Below are 15,140 nucleotides of genomic sequence, written 5' to 3'. Positions count from 1 at the left end.
ATATGCAGCATGCAGTTCTTGGCATTGTGCTGATTGCCTTAAAATACATTCCAGGGTTTCTACTTCCCCAGATCTGCACTGATATAGTGCTCTCATGTGGTGAATTTCCACCTCCAGGCTTGCACTGGTGTTATGTTAATACCATTGAAACTGACGAATGCAGAGGACTGCTCTCTGAATAGATCTCTACAATGAAAAGCCAACCTATTGCCATGGTTTATTCCTCTTTGCTTAACGTGGAACACTCAAATCTATAAAGGGAATAAACCTATAAACTGCAGTGTTTTAACACCACCATGCCAACTTCCAGCCAAAATAATTCACTTTAACAGAACTTCTGATTGCAGCACGCAGCCTGCACCCCCTCCCACAGGGACACTTAGCCTCTAACAAGGTGAAGAATTTTACAGGTGGCCTTACACCAAAGCTTTCAGATTCAATGCTCTAGTCTTCTTATCTTCTTTCCCTCCACCTTTACTCCCAGCTCAGTGACTGTAACTGTCAGGAAAGCAAAGACCAGCTCGATCAACATGTCATTTGATTCACGTAGCCAGCCAATGAGTATCTGGGAGAAGGGAGGAGCTTGCTATCGAAGGGACTCTTCACAAGTGAACAGTTAAAATAGCCAAGGCAGACATATACACATATCTGTATATACATATATACACACACACACACTTCTTTTCTCTCAGTGCCTTTATGCTTTTGAGTCTGAAAGGACATTCTCTCTCTCTCTCTCTCTCTCTCTCTCTCTCTCTCTCTCTCTCTCTCTCTCTCTCTCTCCTCCCCCCAGATCTTCTCCCCATAATTTCTCTCTTTCTCTCTATTGCTCTATCTCTCTGTTCTGTTCTGTCCCATTTTTACTTGGAAAAGTGAGCCATCTGAAACAAGAAAATCTTGGACAATCTAGGTCAGTCTGGAGCCTGGAAAGAGATTCTTCATCCACTATACCCGCAATGGATTGGATCACAAACATATCTTCAGGTGTCTACCAAACAGAAGATGAAGTGGAGCCACTGATTAGAAGATACCTAAACAGCACTGAGGACTACCTTACCTTTTTATATGGACCCAGACGGAGCCATTTGTTCCTGCCTATGACTTGGATATATGCTTCGATTTTCCTGGTTGGAGTGTCGGGCAACCTTTTAGTGTGCCTGGTGATTCTCAGGCACCGCAACATGAAAACGCCCACTAACTACTATCTCTTCAGCCTTGCCATTTCCGACCTGCTGGTCCTGCTCTGTGGGATGCCCTTGGAAGTCTACGAAATGTGGAGCAACTACCCCTTCTTGTTTGGATTGGCTGGGTGCTATTTCAAGACGGCTCTCTTTGAGACGGTGTGCTTCGCCTCCATCCTGAACGTCACCACAGTCAGCATAGAGCGGTACGTGGCCATCATGCACCCCTTCCGAGCCAAGCTGAAGAGCACCAGGCGGCGCGCTTTGAGGATCATCATTGCCCTGTGGCTCCTGTCTGTCCTCTTCTCTCTTCCCAACACCAGCACCCATGGCATCGTACTGCAGTATTTCCCAAATCACACAGAAGTCCCTGGCTCAGCAACATGTGCTGTGGTTCAGCCCATGTGGATCTACAACTGTATCATCCAGTTAAGCTCCTTCCTCTTTTACGTGCTGCCAATGAGTGTCATCAGTGTGCTCTACTGCCTGATGGGGATGAAAGTGAGTCCTGCATCCTCTTTTTGTGTAACTTTCTTTAATGGTCCATCTCATCTTAAATCATCTCATCCTGTACTTTAAACTCTTTAAAATTGAGCCTCTACTGGCTTACCATTATCTTTCTGGCAATGCAACAGAAGTTTAGATTCTGCCATGTGGAAGTAATGCTTCCGACATTCACTTCCCATAACCATTTATTGCCCAATAATTAATGGAAACCAGTTTACCTGACCTATTTATGACTTTTAAAAATAACACACATATCTTCTTCCAGCACTCTTGCAACTCCTATTTCAGCCTCACCCTTTTTCACATTTGCAAAAGGATCCACGTGTAAGTTTGCTTTTTAAATCAACATTTAGCCAGTGCATGTTGATTTAGAATAAAAGTGCAATCAGTGAAAGAATATTTAGTACTTTTCATCTTTTTCTTACAGCCTAATCTCAAACAGGTTTATTCAGAAATAAGTCCCACTGAACTCAATATTGCCTATGAATGAGATCACACAAACATACCACATAACTGTACGATACAATTTCACATGTGCACTTTTCAAGAAGGTAAGGAGAAGAGCATCTATTGGCTAATAATAAAACAACTGGCATGGATGCTAGAAAAAGGAATACCTGAGCTGAGTAAACAAACCAGAATGGTTCTGCTAAGTTTGCATTATCAATCACTCTCCTTCTTTACTGTTTGATTATTGCCACAAAATGATTCCCTCTGCCCTCATACAGGCAGAAAGTTATTATTTCAAATGGATCCTACAGAAATTGCTTAATCAAAACCCACCATAAGGCTGTCTTGGTGTTTTACAACAGCATCAGACACTTTTCAGATAATAATCCATTTAAAATGAAGTCACTTCTTGTGTTACAGTAAAAACCCACTAGGTCAAACCTTACACCAAATCCACAGTTAGGAGCTTTTCGGATGATTTGAAAAGGATTTTGCTTACCATTTCAGCCTTTTATATACAGATGCTTTATTCTTTATGGCGTATGCTCTTCCATTATGATATATTCTTCTGGCTTCATTCACAAAAGGCAACAGCAGTGTAATCATTGATCTAAACGTCACCTTTTGTGTTGATGCTGGTTCTGTAAGATTAAGGTGCACGTAAGTAGGGATTAATCCTATTATGTATAAAAGTATTGTTTTCCTTGCATGTCCAGCATCAAATTCATTCTGCACAGGCTTTCATCCTGACCTGTTCAGTGTGGAACAGGGAAATATGCCATTTCATTCAGAAAGAGAAGATAACACTTTGATTGTGGACTGAGATAATCACATACAGTGCGACGTTTCTCTCTCTCTCTCTCTCTCTCTCTCTCTCTCTCTCTCTCTCACACACACACACACACACACACACACACACCCTAGCACCATATTTGTGCCCATTATGTTCTGTTTCACAACAAGCTTCTCTCTTTCTCTCTAGTTGTGAGGATTTGAATGCAAAGATGACAAGAGATCCTGAAACCTTAGTGGGAAAGTAGGATTTATTTAACCTGCAAGAACCCTGAAAGCTTTAAAAGCTCGGCTGAGAGTAGGGATGGGTTAGAAGTTCAGTTCAGTTTGCATTTAAGGTGAACTTACCTGATTCACACTTTCTAAAACAATACATGAAGTGAAGCAGGAAAAAAATGCACTTCTCCTAATTTTGCAATGCAGATTCTCCAGGCAAGCAACATGCACAAAAATGCATATATCAGTGAATGGTGTTCCAGGCCCCTTCCAATTCTATAATTCTATGATTCTAAAGAGCATGCAAAAATGCATTATGTTACAGAAAACTGCTGTGCAGAAACGTGCATATTAGGGGAGGCTGTAAGATCTAAGGCTGCTGAACAGACTCTTGGGCTGAGGTATTGTTTGGGGGGGTTACTGAGGGGAGGGTTGTTGCTGTTGGTTTTCTTGTATCTTTATTTTTGGATCTTGTGATTTATATGGAAATTGTTCAGTTCCGTTGTATATTTTTGGTGTTTTATTTATTCTTTATGACTACTTTTGTAATTTTGTGATTTTTCTTTTCATGTTGCAAGCCACCTTGAGCATGGTTTGAACTGTGGAAAGGCGGCACACAGATCTGTGTGCAAATTCACATGAGGATATTTGGTTAAAGCAAAAATGCAAAGTGGTATGGGAATGTGGAGAACTGAATTGAAGAACTGAAAGTGACAGATTTCCCCTTGTTGACCCAGCCTCTTCTGTAATAGTCATGTTCTAGTTGAGTTATGGAAGATTCTGACCCGAGTTACCTGATTTTACAGTTATGCCCAGGAAAAAACAGGGAATATTTGTGGTAGGCACAGCAATTTGTATCCCATGTCCACTAGAAGTTAGGGCTGGGGGTTTTCCCCTTTGGTGATTTGGAGAGAGCCAAGCTAAATGAGATGCTATGTGTCAGCCTGATTTTTGTTCTTTAAATAGCAGTCATGGGGACTCCAATGAATCATAGAATCATGACTGTACACAAAATAATTTGTACGAAAATGCTTATACTAAGGCATCCCTAGCTAGCAGGACCAGTGGTCAGAGCTGTAGACCAACAACATGTGGTGACCAAAGTTTGAGAAACACTGTGCTGAGGTAAAGTGTCCATAAAAATGCATTGATTAGAGAATATAATGCACAAAAAATACTTTCTATGTGGGGAAATTTGCAAAAATGTGCATATTAGGCAAAAAAAATCATGCAAAATTGTGTATATTCAGAGAAACTGGCAATAAAATGCCGACTGATTTTCATGAGGACTTAAAAAAAAACCCAACCTCACACTGATGTGTAAATGTGGAGAACTGAACTTAAGATTTGAAAAATGAGAAACTGAGAGAAACTAAAATGGACAGATTTGTCTATCCCTAGTAATCACTCATTCCCCACCAGCATGCTCTAGCATTCAACACACAATGCTTCCATTAATTAGCGGAGGTTGGGGCGGGACAGAAAGCCTTTCAACATACAGCTCTCAATCATTTAGAAACTAATTGTAAATGAGTTATTTTCCTCCACTGGCAGAAAAACAAAATGATGCTGACAATCTCAGTAAACTTATAGGGAAGGAAGAAGGCATGAGTTATGTATTTAGAACTTTTGCTAATCAGCAACATTGATATCCCAGGACATTATGTAACAGGATTAGGGCTGGTTGCCATTTCCTTAATTATAACGTTATTGATCAATAGACTCATGCCATTTGCTACCAATGGGAAAATGCATTGAAAAGTGTGAGTTGAACAAATGACTAACAGAAACATGCATAAACACCCTACAAGCAAATCAGGATGCATGCTCATTTTTTAATATCCTCCTGGCAAAGAAATCAGAATATAACCAGAAGCAGTCGGTGGGGCAGAGCAGGGTGGTGTGGCGTTGCTCACCTGGCTTCCCAAAATAGAGGTTGCTACTGCGAGATGAGCGCCACAACCCCAGAGTCGTCCGTGACTGAATCAAAGGTCAGGGGTCCCTTTACCTTTTTACTGGTATTTGATAGGGATATGGGAAGGGATGTGACAGCAGAGAGGTCAGTTTGGTGCTGGCACAGTGGCAGAGCCAATCCAATACTTATTCTGCTGTACCTCTATTGCATCCCTGCTTCCTCACCTAGCCCCGACCTCTCTCCATCTCAGTTACCAACAGTGACCCCCACACTGGGAAACCAGGTGAGCAACACTGCCCTACCCCATTCTGCTCTGCCAATCACTACCAGATTTATTCTAACCCTTACATAAGTGCATTAGTGATTTCCATGAGATCGTACACATTGTTACTACAAAGATATTTCTGATGCAGTTCATGAAACTGAAATCCAAGTCAATTTACACTGCAATTCCATGGAAGTCCCACTGTGTTCATAGCAGTAGGTATGTTTAAGATTGCACCCTTAAGTGTAAGTGTACAATCTTGGAATCCCACCAGCTCCATGCAACTTTATTCAGCTCGTGGCATGATAGCAGTTTTAAACTATAAATATTATAAATCCCAAGAGTTTTGCTGCAAGGAATGCAGAGTAATAATAAAAAAGTCATATAGTGTTCGCAAATGCCTGAAGGTTAATTGCAATATGGGACTATGTTTTTATTTAATAAATATGTAGGCAAAATATAATTTTTCCTATGGAGCATTTTTCAAGTTTATTGCCATGCTACCACAATAAATACTCCATGGCTTTTTCTGGGGTGGAGAAAAAAACTTTCAGGCAGAAAAAGCCAGCCACTGAATCATGTAGCAAAAATAGCAGCCATTAGTTGCTTTGCATGTTAAAGCAGTAAAAATATATTACCAAACAGAAATGAATTTTGAGTATATTAAACACTGGAAGACTGTGATGAGTTGATAAATGACAGAAATGATTTCATATTGACCACAGCTTAAAAGCTCATAAAAGAGCTTTTATGAGCAATAAATCCTGTAGCATAAAGCAGGTGGAGACAAAGAAAGAGCCCACAGAAATCATGGGAAACCTATATTGTGCTTCCAGACAAGAGGCTTATCTACACTTCTTTTTAGCCATTTTTTGAAAGTGCAGCTGTACTTTACAGTATTCTGCCTATTAGATCCAGCTGCCTGCTTTCTAAAAGCTACAGAATGTTTTGCTTTCCAAGCTATTAATTAAAAACACTTATTGCAAATCTCAATAAGAATGCCTTGCCATCTGATTAGTAATTAATCACCATTAGTAATAGCAAATAAATGTCTTTCTATTGCACCTTGTTTTTGCTCAAGTATTCTTGTAGGTATTAGGTAGGAATTGAGCATATGTTTAAATTTGATTTGGTTTTGTAATAGATCACAGCTACATGGTGGGCGTGATTCAGAATAAAATTAGTTGTGATGAATATTGCAATCCCAGAGCGCTGATATGGATCTTATACCAGTCATAGGGTTGGGTCAAGACTGGTCCTACAATGGTCCCTGGGAAGGTGTCCTGAAGAATGTTTTAGAATACCACTTCTGAGGGTAGACACCTTGGTCTGACCTTGGAAGAAGATATGTGGCCTTCTCTCTGCTGTGGCAGAAACCTCAGTCACCCTTCCCTTGCCAATGTCTGAGATCCATGGGGGGGGGGGGGTTAGAATCTCTAAGTGGTGAATATCAGGGTGCACATGATACAACTGTACCAGGAAGTAGCATGTGCCCAGCAAGGCATTGGCAAATGATGGTTTGTTTTCCTTTGGTTTTCCTCTCTCCCGTTCTGGATTACCACCTGCATTAGTTAAACTGTGTCTAGCTACAACCCACAATCACTGGTGCATAGAAACATGGTTAGGACCAGGTTTTGAGGCCCATTGGAAATATAAAAGTGATTTAAAATCAAACCAAACTTTTGTATTGCAGTGTTGCTGTTCTCAGCAGCTTTTGGTGGTGATATACATAAGAGAGACAGGATAGAAAATAAAATAACAAATGAACAATAAGAATAAATAAATTCTATTTGCCCATGCATGCTTGTACCCCACTTTTCACCAGAGGTTTCATAGAGGCAAGATATTCTAGGATGGATTTTCCCCCACTCAGATCTCCTTTGTGTCTTCCACCACCCCCTGCTATACACTCATTTTTTCAAGCACCATGGAAAAGGTTAAGTGTAAGTACATCTTTCTGTATTGGAAAGAAATGAAGTTTAAAAAGCACAGAACAGATGCCTCCGCAATCCATTCACCAGAAAATAAAATGCATACAGGATCTTGGACAGGGATTTTCACACTTTCTTATAATGCATCTCATTCAGCTAAAGAAATAATAATTTAAACAGCAATCTGAACTTGTTCAAACCATAATCTCTTGCCATTAAATTCAGAATTGAGCTAAACCTTTTCATTTTGTGCTTTTCTTTGGCTGGAGTTGAATCCAGGCTAATTTAATAGCATTCAGTTCCTATTAGTCACGACTAACTTCACAATAACTTCAGTAGAACCCTCAGTCCAAGTAACATAGTCTGGACCCAACCCATTGTGGCAGTATAAAGTGAATTTTATTTTCATTTTCAAAAATTACTTGCCACCACATCAATAAGAGGATTGTGGGAAGCAAGGGATATTAGTTTTTCCGGTTCTGTAAATTTTATTGCATTTAGCTAACTGCTGAAACTAAAACTCAATTCAGACATTGGAATCCATCTTGCAGGGATGCGTCTGCTATTTCTGCCCCCTATTGTCAGCACCCTTCATGAACCAGAGGCATAACTCCTGAAGTGGAGAGCCCCCCCCCCCCCAGTCCTTGCATGATTCAGAACCTTGAGACGAATGGGCCTCTGACTGCAGATGATTGCTTTTGACTCAGTAAGGCGATGAAGATGGTAATGGGTAGGGCAGAGCTAGCCTGCTCACCCCTCCTCTCTCTGAAATGATTCTGATCACATGTGGGATTGGAACACCCAAATGGAATTTCGTGTTTATGGAACATTGTCATTCTTCTTACGTGCAGTTTTAGAATATATTTGATCTGGTGCTTCTTATTGCTCTCCTTTCTATTCCTTATCAATTTGGGGGTGTTGTTTTTGCTTTACTTGGCTTTCAGCTGTTGGCCTGAGTGATTTTGAATCTTTTGCACATTCCAAACATGTGATGCCCCTTTCCCTGAGTTCATTGTCTTTATCCTGTTAATAAGATTCTGTGTGACGCTAGGGGTGTGGAGCACAAATTGGCACAATAAACCTCTGGTTCTTTCTGAGCTAATGAACTGCTGGAGGAGGTGAAGATCCCAGTTCGCTGACAGTCATTTTCAAAGTACCAGAAAATGGCTTTCTTGGCTTCTCTCTGTTTCTCCTGGCGTTCAGAGTTCTCTCTCTTTCTAAGACTTTTTGACAGCACTTTAGTAATTAAAAAGGTAGCTTTCTTAACAAGCCTTATTTCACTGCAAATCAACGGTAGCCTAGGCAAAAAATAGTATAGCTTACATCAGTACATGATGTCCTTTCTTTTGAAAGCTCCAGAGCTGATGGATACATACACAGGGTTACCAAAGAACCCACCCACTCCCCATTTCTGGTGCCAAGCTGATGTCCATGGATTAAAAACAAACAAACTAAACTTCATATATATAACACCAGTGGTTCTGGCAAGCAAAGGAGTTCAAATTTAATGTTGCCATGAGCCTTCAGCATGCTTGCTTTGTCTGGTTACCTATATGGGTGGGACACCCCTGTTTTCTTGGTTGTACATGTTGCAGGATGGGACATTTGTGTGTGTTGTGGACTGGACAAGATTCCATCAGAAGTACTTTCTGATAGTAAGAGCTGTTAAACAGTGGAACAGACCCCCATGAGAAGTGCTGGACTCTCCTTCCATGAAGGTTTTTAAGCAGAGGTTGAATGGCCACCTGTTATGCATGATTTAGCTGAGATGCCTGCATTGCAGAGGGTTGGGCTAGAAGATGACACTTAGGGTCCCTTCCAACTCTACAATTCTAGGAGTTGCTAACTTAGTGCCTCCAGATGTTGCTGCACTGTAAGTTCAATCAACCCCTGCTAGCAGGACCAATAGTCAGGAAACTGAAGTCCAACAATGTCTGATTATCTCTGCAATATCCTTAACGGTACACTACAGGCGATCTTAACTGTACACTACACAGTATTCCAAATGTGGTCATGCTTGTTTTTCTATATGTTGTTTTATCTTTAACAATACTTTCCACCAGTTTTTCCAGGACAGGCTGATTTTCACTGATGTTGTTAGATCCATTCCTACAGCAATGTTTCCTGACTTTTTCTCCCCAATTACCAGCTGAGAGGAGACTGTTCTTTGGAAGTAGATGAAATGGGAATTAATGTTAAAAGACCATCCAGAAAGTCTGTCACTAAGATGTTATGTAAGTAACAAATTTGTGCTTTGCATTATTAATGAATGTGAGGCAGGCCAATGTACGATAATGTATTTTAGGATAAGGTTACCAGACGTCCCTATTTCCCAGGGACATTTCCCAGATGGCAGTCAAACATGGCAATCCCTATTTGCACTGTGTCTGCTTGTGATCACTGCTTCTGATTAATTTTGAAAAAGGACTCGGAAGCTTCCATGCAATTACAGCCACAAAGAACTGTACAAAGCAACTTTAACCACTTTCATACATGAATACCGTATTTTTCGCCCCATAGGATGCACTTTTCCCCCTCCAAAAATGAAGGGGAAATGTGAGTGCATCCTATGGGGCGAATCAGGCTTTCGCTGAAGCCTGGAGAGTGAGAGGGGTCAGTGTGCACCGACCCCTCTCGCTCTCCAGGCTTCAGGAAGCTATCCGCAAGCCTTGTAACGCTGGCGGGAGTTCCTGTGGGCTCACAAGGCTTGCGGGCAGCAGCCTGGCGTCTGAAGCACGGGGAGCCCTCCGGAGGGTTCCCCGTGCTTTGGGCGGGTATCAGCAAGCCTTGTGGCTGCAGCCCCGGCTGGGGGGGAAAAATAATTTTATTTTATTCATTTCCCCCCAAAAAAACGAGGTGTGTCCTATGGGCTGGTGCGCCCTATAGGACGAAAAATACGGTAATTATTACTTTAGCAACAGCAACAATAGTGTCACTATATCTTGCCCAAGGCAACCCAAAGTGACTTTAGGACTCTTGCACCTGTGGGTGAGATAGATCTGGTGTCTATGCAGGCACAGGACTGATTTTTTCCAAATCTACATGTAGGCCAAGCTCACCAACAGATACAGGAGTCCTGAGAGAGTCTTGCATCTCGTAGTTACATTATGTGGCAGATGCTAAAATAGGGATGGGGCAGAATCTTAATTCATTTCCACTTAAATGTGATTCACACTTACCAAAACAATGTGCTGTCATCCTGCGGCTAAGTGATATGTACATAAAAGCACACAGCATGGCAAAGTATGCATAAAAGTCATATATTTGTGAAAACAATATCCAAAGTGCATTATGTTAGGGGAAATGTTCATACTAAGATAAATTTGCCTAACATGCTGATGAATTTTCATGATGAGTTCTTTTTAAATCACAAGCTGATGTGGGAATGTGGATAACTGAACTTAGTATTACCAAAAAGAGAAGAAAAACAACGGTGAGAGACCAAAATTGACAGATTTGCCCATTCCTCTGATAAAATAATAAAATGTCCCATGAGAAGCAGTGCCAGACCTTCAGTTTATACAGCCCCATCCAAATTTGCACTGGCAATGGCTTGTCTAGAGTTCACTTATTCTAAGTACAAAAGTATTTATTTCCACTTGTAAAATAACACACTGATTTAAAATATATATCAATGACATACTGAAGCCTGATATCAGGGTAGAATCAAACTTTTATTGGGAGCTAATTTCATCTTGTATGAGCAAAACAGAAAAGAGGAAAGTAAATGTTAAAAATGGGGGGGGGGATGATATTTCTGTTTCATTAAAGTGGGAAGCTATCTGAAGTATTCATTTGCTTTCTTGAATCACCTGGTTTGATGCAGTAAAATAGCAGCCTGTATGTCTTGCTCTTCCCTCATTCTTCTCTCTCTGACAGTTGTCCTAGTAATCGTTTTTGGCATATGCTGGGCTCCGTTCCACACAGACCGACTCTTCTACAGCTTTGTCGTAAACTGGACAGAACCTCTTGCCAATATGTTCAACTTAATCCATGTGGTGTCAGGTAACTTTCTCTTTGTCTCACAGTTTGTTCAGCACAAGCAAAGCATCCCAAAAGAAAACTCTGATGGTTATGTTGAGTCATGAAAACTATCATTCAATAAACTGAGACTTGGAAAGAATGTTCTCCAGTGAACATCAACTGCTGAATGAAAATGTGTTTTCTTCCTCCCTTCCACACTACAAAGGGCCGTGGGTCAGGCAAAAGGCAGTAGCAGACAGTGGGGTGAAGTGGGGGTGCTCACCTGACCTCTGGTCACCCGTGTTGCTGCTGCATAGCAGGGCAGAGAGGTGGTGTGGTGGCAGGGTTAGTGCAGTGCAAATGCACTAACAGGAGCACAGAATTGGCTCCTCTGGTACATTTGCAATGGGCTATCCTGGTATGCAGCAGTGATGCAGGTGACTGAAGTCAGGGCGGACTTTGGTCTTTCAAATTTCAGCAGCGCCCTGTGCGAGGTCAAAATTCAGTCCTTGCCCCATCTCTTGTCTTCCATTTTGCTCTATCCATTGGTCATGCTCCATGCTCAGTGCAGCAGAACCGGTCATGCTGCCCTAAACCCACCTCTGATGATTGCCACCACTCCACTGTCCACTACTAGATGAAGGTTCCAGCCTTTCTTCTTCCAAAGTCTGTGCTCCTGTGCTATTGTAGGTGGGGGAAGCATTATATTGCAAATCAATAAAAATACTCTCCCTCTCCCTCCGTCCTTGATAGCTTAGATGTGACTTAAAGACCATAATTTAAATCTGTGCTAAGGTTCAGAAAACAGAGAAGGTGCAAAGGTGCCACAATGCTAGTTGCTTGGACCTGTATCTTTAAGAAAAGCATGACTTCTTAAGGCCATCATGACCCACACTCAGCATTTTACTCATAAAATAAGCAAAACCCATTATTATTGCTACTAGACCATCTCTAATATAGACATTCTCTTTGCTGATTTCTCAGCCAAGCAAGGAATCTCATTAGAAAGTACAAGGAAGAAATAGATAGATGATAGATAGATAGATAGATAGATAGATAGATAGATAGATAGATAGATGATAGATAGATAGATATAGATAGATAGATGATAGATAGATGATAGATAGAGATAGATAGATAGATAGATAGATAGATAGATAGATAGATAGAGATAGATAGATAGATAGATAGATAGATAGATAGATAGATATAGATAGATGATAGATAGATAGATGATAGATAGATAGATAGATGATAGATAGATAGATGATAGATAGATGATAGATAGATAGATAGATAGATAGATAGATAGATAGATAGATGATAGATAGATGATAGATGATAGATAGATAGATAGATAGATAGATAGATGATAGATAGATAGATAGATAGATAGATAGATAGATAGATAGATAGATAGATAGATAGATAGATGATAGATAGATAGATAGATATAGATGATAGATAGATAGATAGATAGATGATAGATAGATAGATACAGTGGTGCCTTGCAAGACGAAATTAATTCGTTCCGCAAGTCTTTTCGTCTTGCGAATTTTTTGTCTTGCGAAGCACAGTTTCCCATAGGAATGCATTAAAAATCAATTAATGCGTTCCTATGGAAACCGCCTTCAGACCAGGTCCGGGGACAGTCTGTCCCCCGACCTCTTCTGAAGGCTGGCGGGGGGCAAAAGTCTTTGCTCCCCCCTGCCTGCCTTCCTGGGAGAGCGGAAAGGGCAGCGCTGCCTTCCCGCTCTCCCGGAAAGGCAGGCAGGGGGGACAAATACTTTTGTCCCCCGCCAGCCTTCAGAAGAGGTCCAGGACCTCTTCCGAAGGCGGGCGGGTGGCAAAAGTCTTTGTCCCCCCTGCCTGCCTAACCGGGGGCTTTTAAATCGCCCCGGGACTGTCCGGGGCGATTTAAAAGCCCCTGGACGGCTTTTGAAGGCAGGCGGGGGGGAGCAAAGACTTTTGCCCCCCGCCAGCCTTCAGAAGAGGTCCTGGACCTCTTCCCAAGGCGGGCGGGGGACAAAAGTCTTTGTCCCCCCTGCCTGCCTTTCCGGGAGAGCGGGAAGGCAGCGCTGCGTTTTCCACTCTCCCGGGAAGGCAGGCAGGGGGGAGCAGAGACTTTTGCCCCCCGCCAGCCTTCGGAAGAGGTCCTGGACCTCTGGCCCCAGTCATTGCTGGCATATGAGAAGGGGGGGGTTGCTCAGAAGGAAAGGCGGCTCTTGAAGTTTCCCCACTCCAGCTTTAAATCACACACACACTCCTTAATTTATATATAATTAGGCAGACCTGTCTTTGAAAGACACAGGTTTGCTATCAGCTGTCATGTGGTAATTTAGGTTGGTCCCAAGGTGTAGCAGATCATTTTCTTACAAGCTTTGAACATAACAGCTCCTTTCCCTTAACTGCTTTGTATTCAGACTAGAGCACTGTAATCTCTTTGACAGCACTGCAATAATTTTTGTCTTGGAGAACAAGTGCAGCTAATATATCTGAAAAACATTGCCTTTAATTAGGCAGAAACAGGGGCTGTAAATGCACCACCTGATAAGACTAGCCTTGTTCCTGTCAGCCAGTTAAGCTGAGCAGAGGAACTATAGCTCACAAGTTGTCTCCCTGTTTCTTTCTGCTGTTTCCCCTCTTCTAGGCATTTTCTTCTATCTGAGTTCTGCTGTTAACCCTATAATCTACAATTTGCTGTCCAGGCGTTTTAGGATGGCTTTCCTGAGTGTCATCTTTCCTCAGTGCAAACACTGGCACCCCAGACACACTACCAGTCGCCTCCCATCCCAGCGGAGCATCTTCATGCTTGGGGAACTCAATGTTGCAGGGTCTGCAGAAGAAAGAAGCCATCCATATCCGCAGAGGTCGTCTGTCTGCAGCTCTCACCTGTCTGGCGGTCTGTGACTAATGTGACCTTTGGGTGTCCTCCCAGCCGCACGGGAGCTACTTATCCATGACCAGCTCTTGCACAGCTGAAAGATCATATGAATGACCCAAGCGTGTGTTTATTTCCTTTGAAATTGGCACGGTACCAGGAGGAGCAGGGCTCGTTTCGTGGGCGAGGCTACACAATCAGGCCCCAGCCACATGGTTTCCCAGCTGTGCAGGAGATGCTCGTGCATAAGGGCACCTTGTTGGATGCTGAAGGATGAGGCCCACATGAGAGATGTGAGGAGAAATAGAAATTACACTTCCTTTTGAGGAGACGGGGGGTTTTGGGGAGCACCCTTTCACCCTACAACCTTGGTGTTCATTCTACAGCCTTCCTGGATATCTATACTTCCAGAAAGTCCTCTTATGCCTCGGCCTCATTTGGGCTTTCCTGTAAGTGTAAGAAGCTAAAGGAGGCACCCACCATGTCTTTGACAGTTGTTCACTGTTATTTTTCCTTTTAAAGAAATCAGTGCGGAAAGTGAGTGTGTTTTTTAAGAAAGCAATGAATAAATAAAAGGAAGCTGTTCCTTTAAAAACAAAACCAGCAAGAGCACCAGTCTCAGACACCCGGTAGCCAGCTTCTGCAACTTCTGGTGCTTCAGTTAATTCCCAGGGGAAAGGCATCATGAGGTAACTCATGCCATGGAGCTATTAAGATCAAGTAGCACCAGCATCCAGAGAGGTTAGAGACTGCTGGAAGAAAGATTGAATAGAAAAAAGGTAAAAGACCCCCTGGATGGTTAAGTCCAGTCAAAGGCAACTATGGGGTTGTGGCACTCATCTCGCCTTTAGGCCGGCCAAGGAACCTGGCGTTTGTCCACAGACAGCTTTCTGGGTCATGTGGCCAGCATGACTAAACCGCTACTGGCACAATTGGACACTGTGACAGAAACCAGAGCGCATGGAAACGCTGTTTACCTTCCTGCCGCAGCAGTACCTATTTATCTACTTGCACTGGCATGCTTTCAGACTGCTGGGAC

At 42.3% G+C, this 15,140-nt stretch overlaps 1 protein-coding gene across 1 annotated transcript; it reads left to right on the top strand.

Moving 5' to 3' along the window:
• The first annotated feature begins 765 nt into the window (after positions 1–765).
• Positions 766–14,498, top strand: NMUR2 (neuromedin U receptor 2). Its single transcript, XM_081901087.1, has 4 exons — positions 766–1,682; positions 9,407–9,491; positions 11,137–11,262; positions 13,871–14,498. Exons 1-4 carry the CDS (start codon positions 957–959, stop codon positions 14,128–14,130), a joined length of 1,197 nt encoding a protein of 398 aa, XP_081757213.1. The 5' UTR covers positions 766–956; the 3' UTR covers positions 14,131–14,498.
• The last annotated feature ends 642 nt before the right edge of the window (positions 14,499–15,140 follow it).

Source organism: Podarcis melisellensis, assembly GCF_964234715.1.
Source record: "Podarcis melisellensis genome assembly, chromosome: 2".
Lineage (NCBI taxonomy): Eukaryota > Metazoa > Chordata > Lepidosauria > Squamata > Lacertidae > Podarcis > Podarcis melisellensis.
This window is presented reverse-complemented; position numbering and strand designations above follow the sequence as displayed.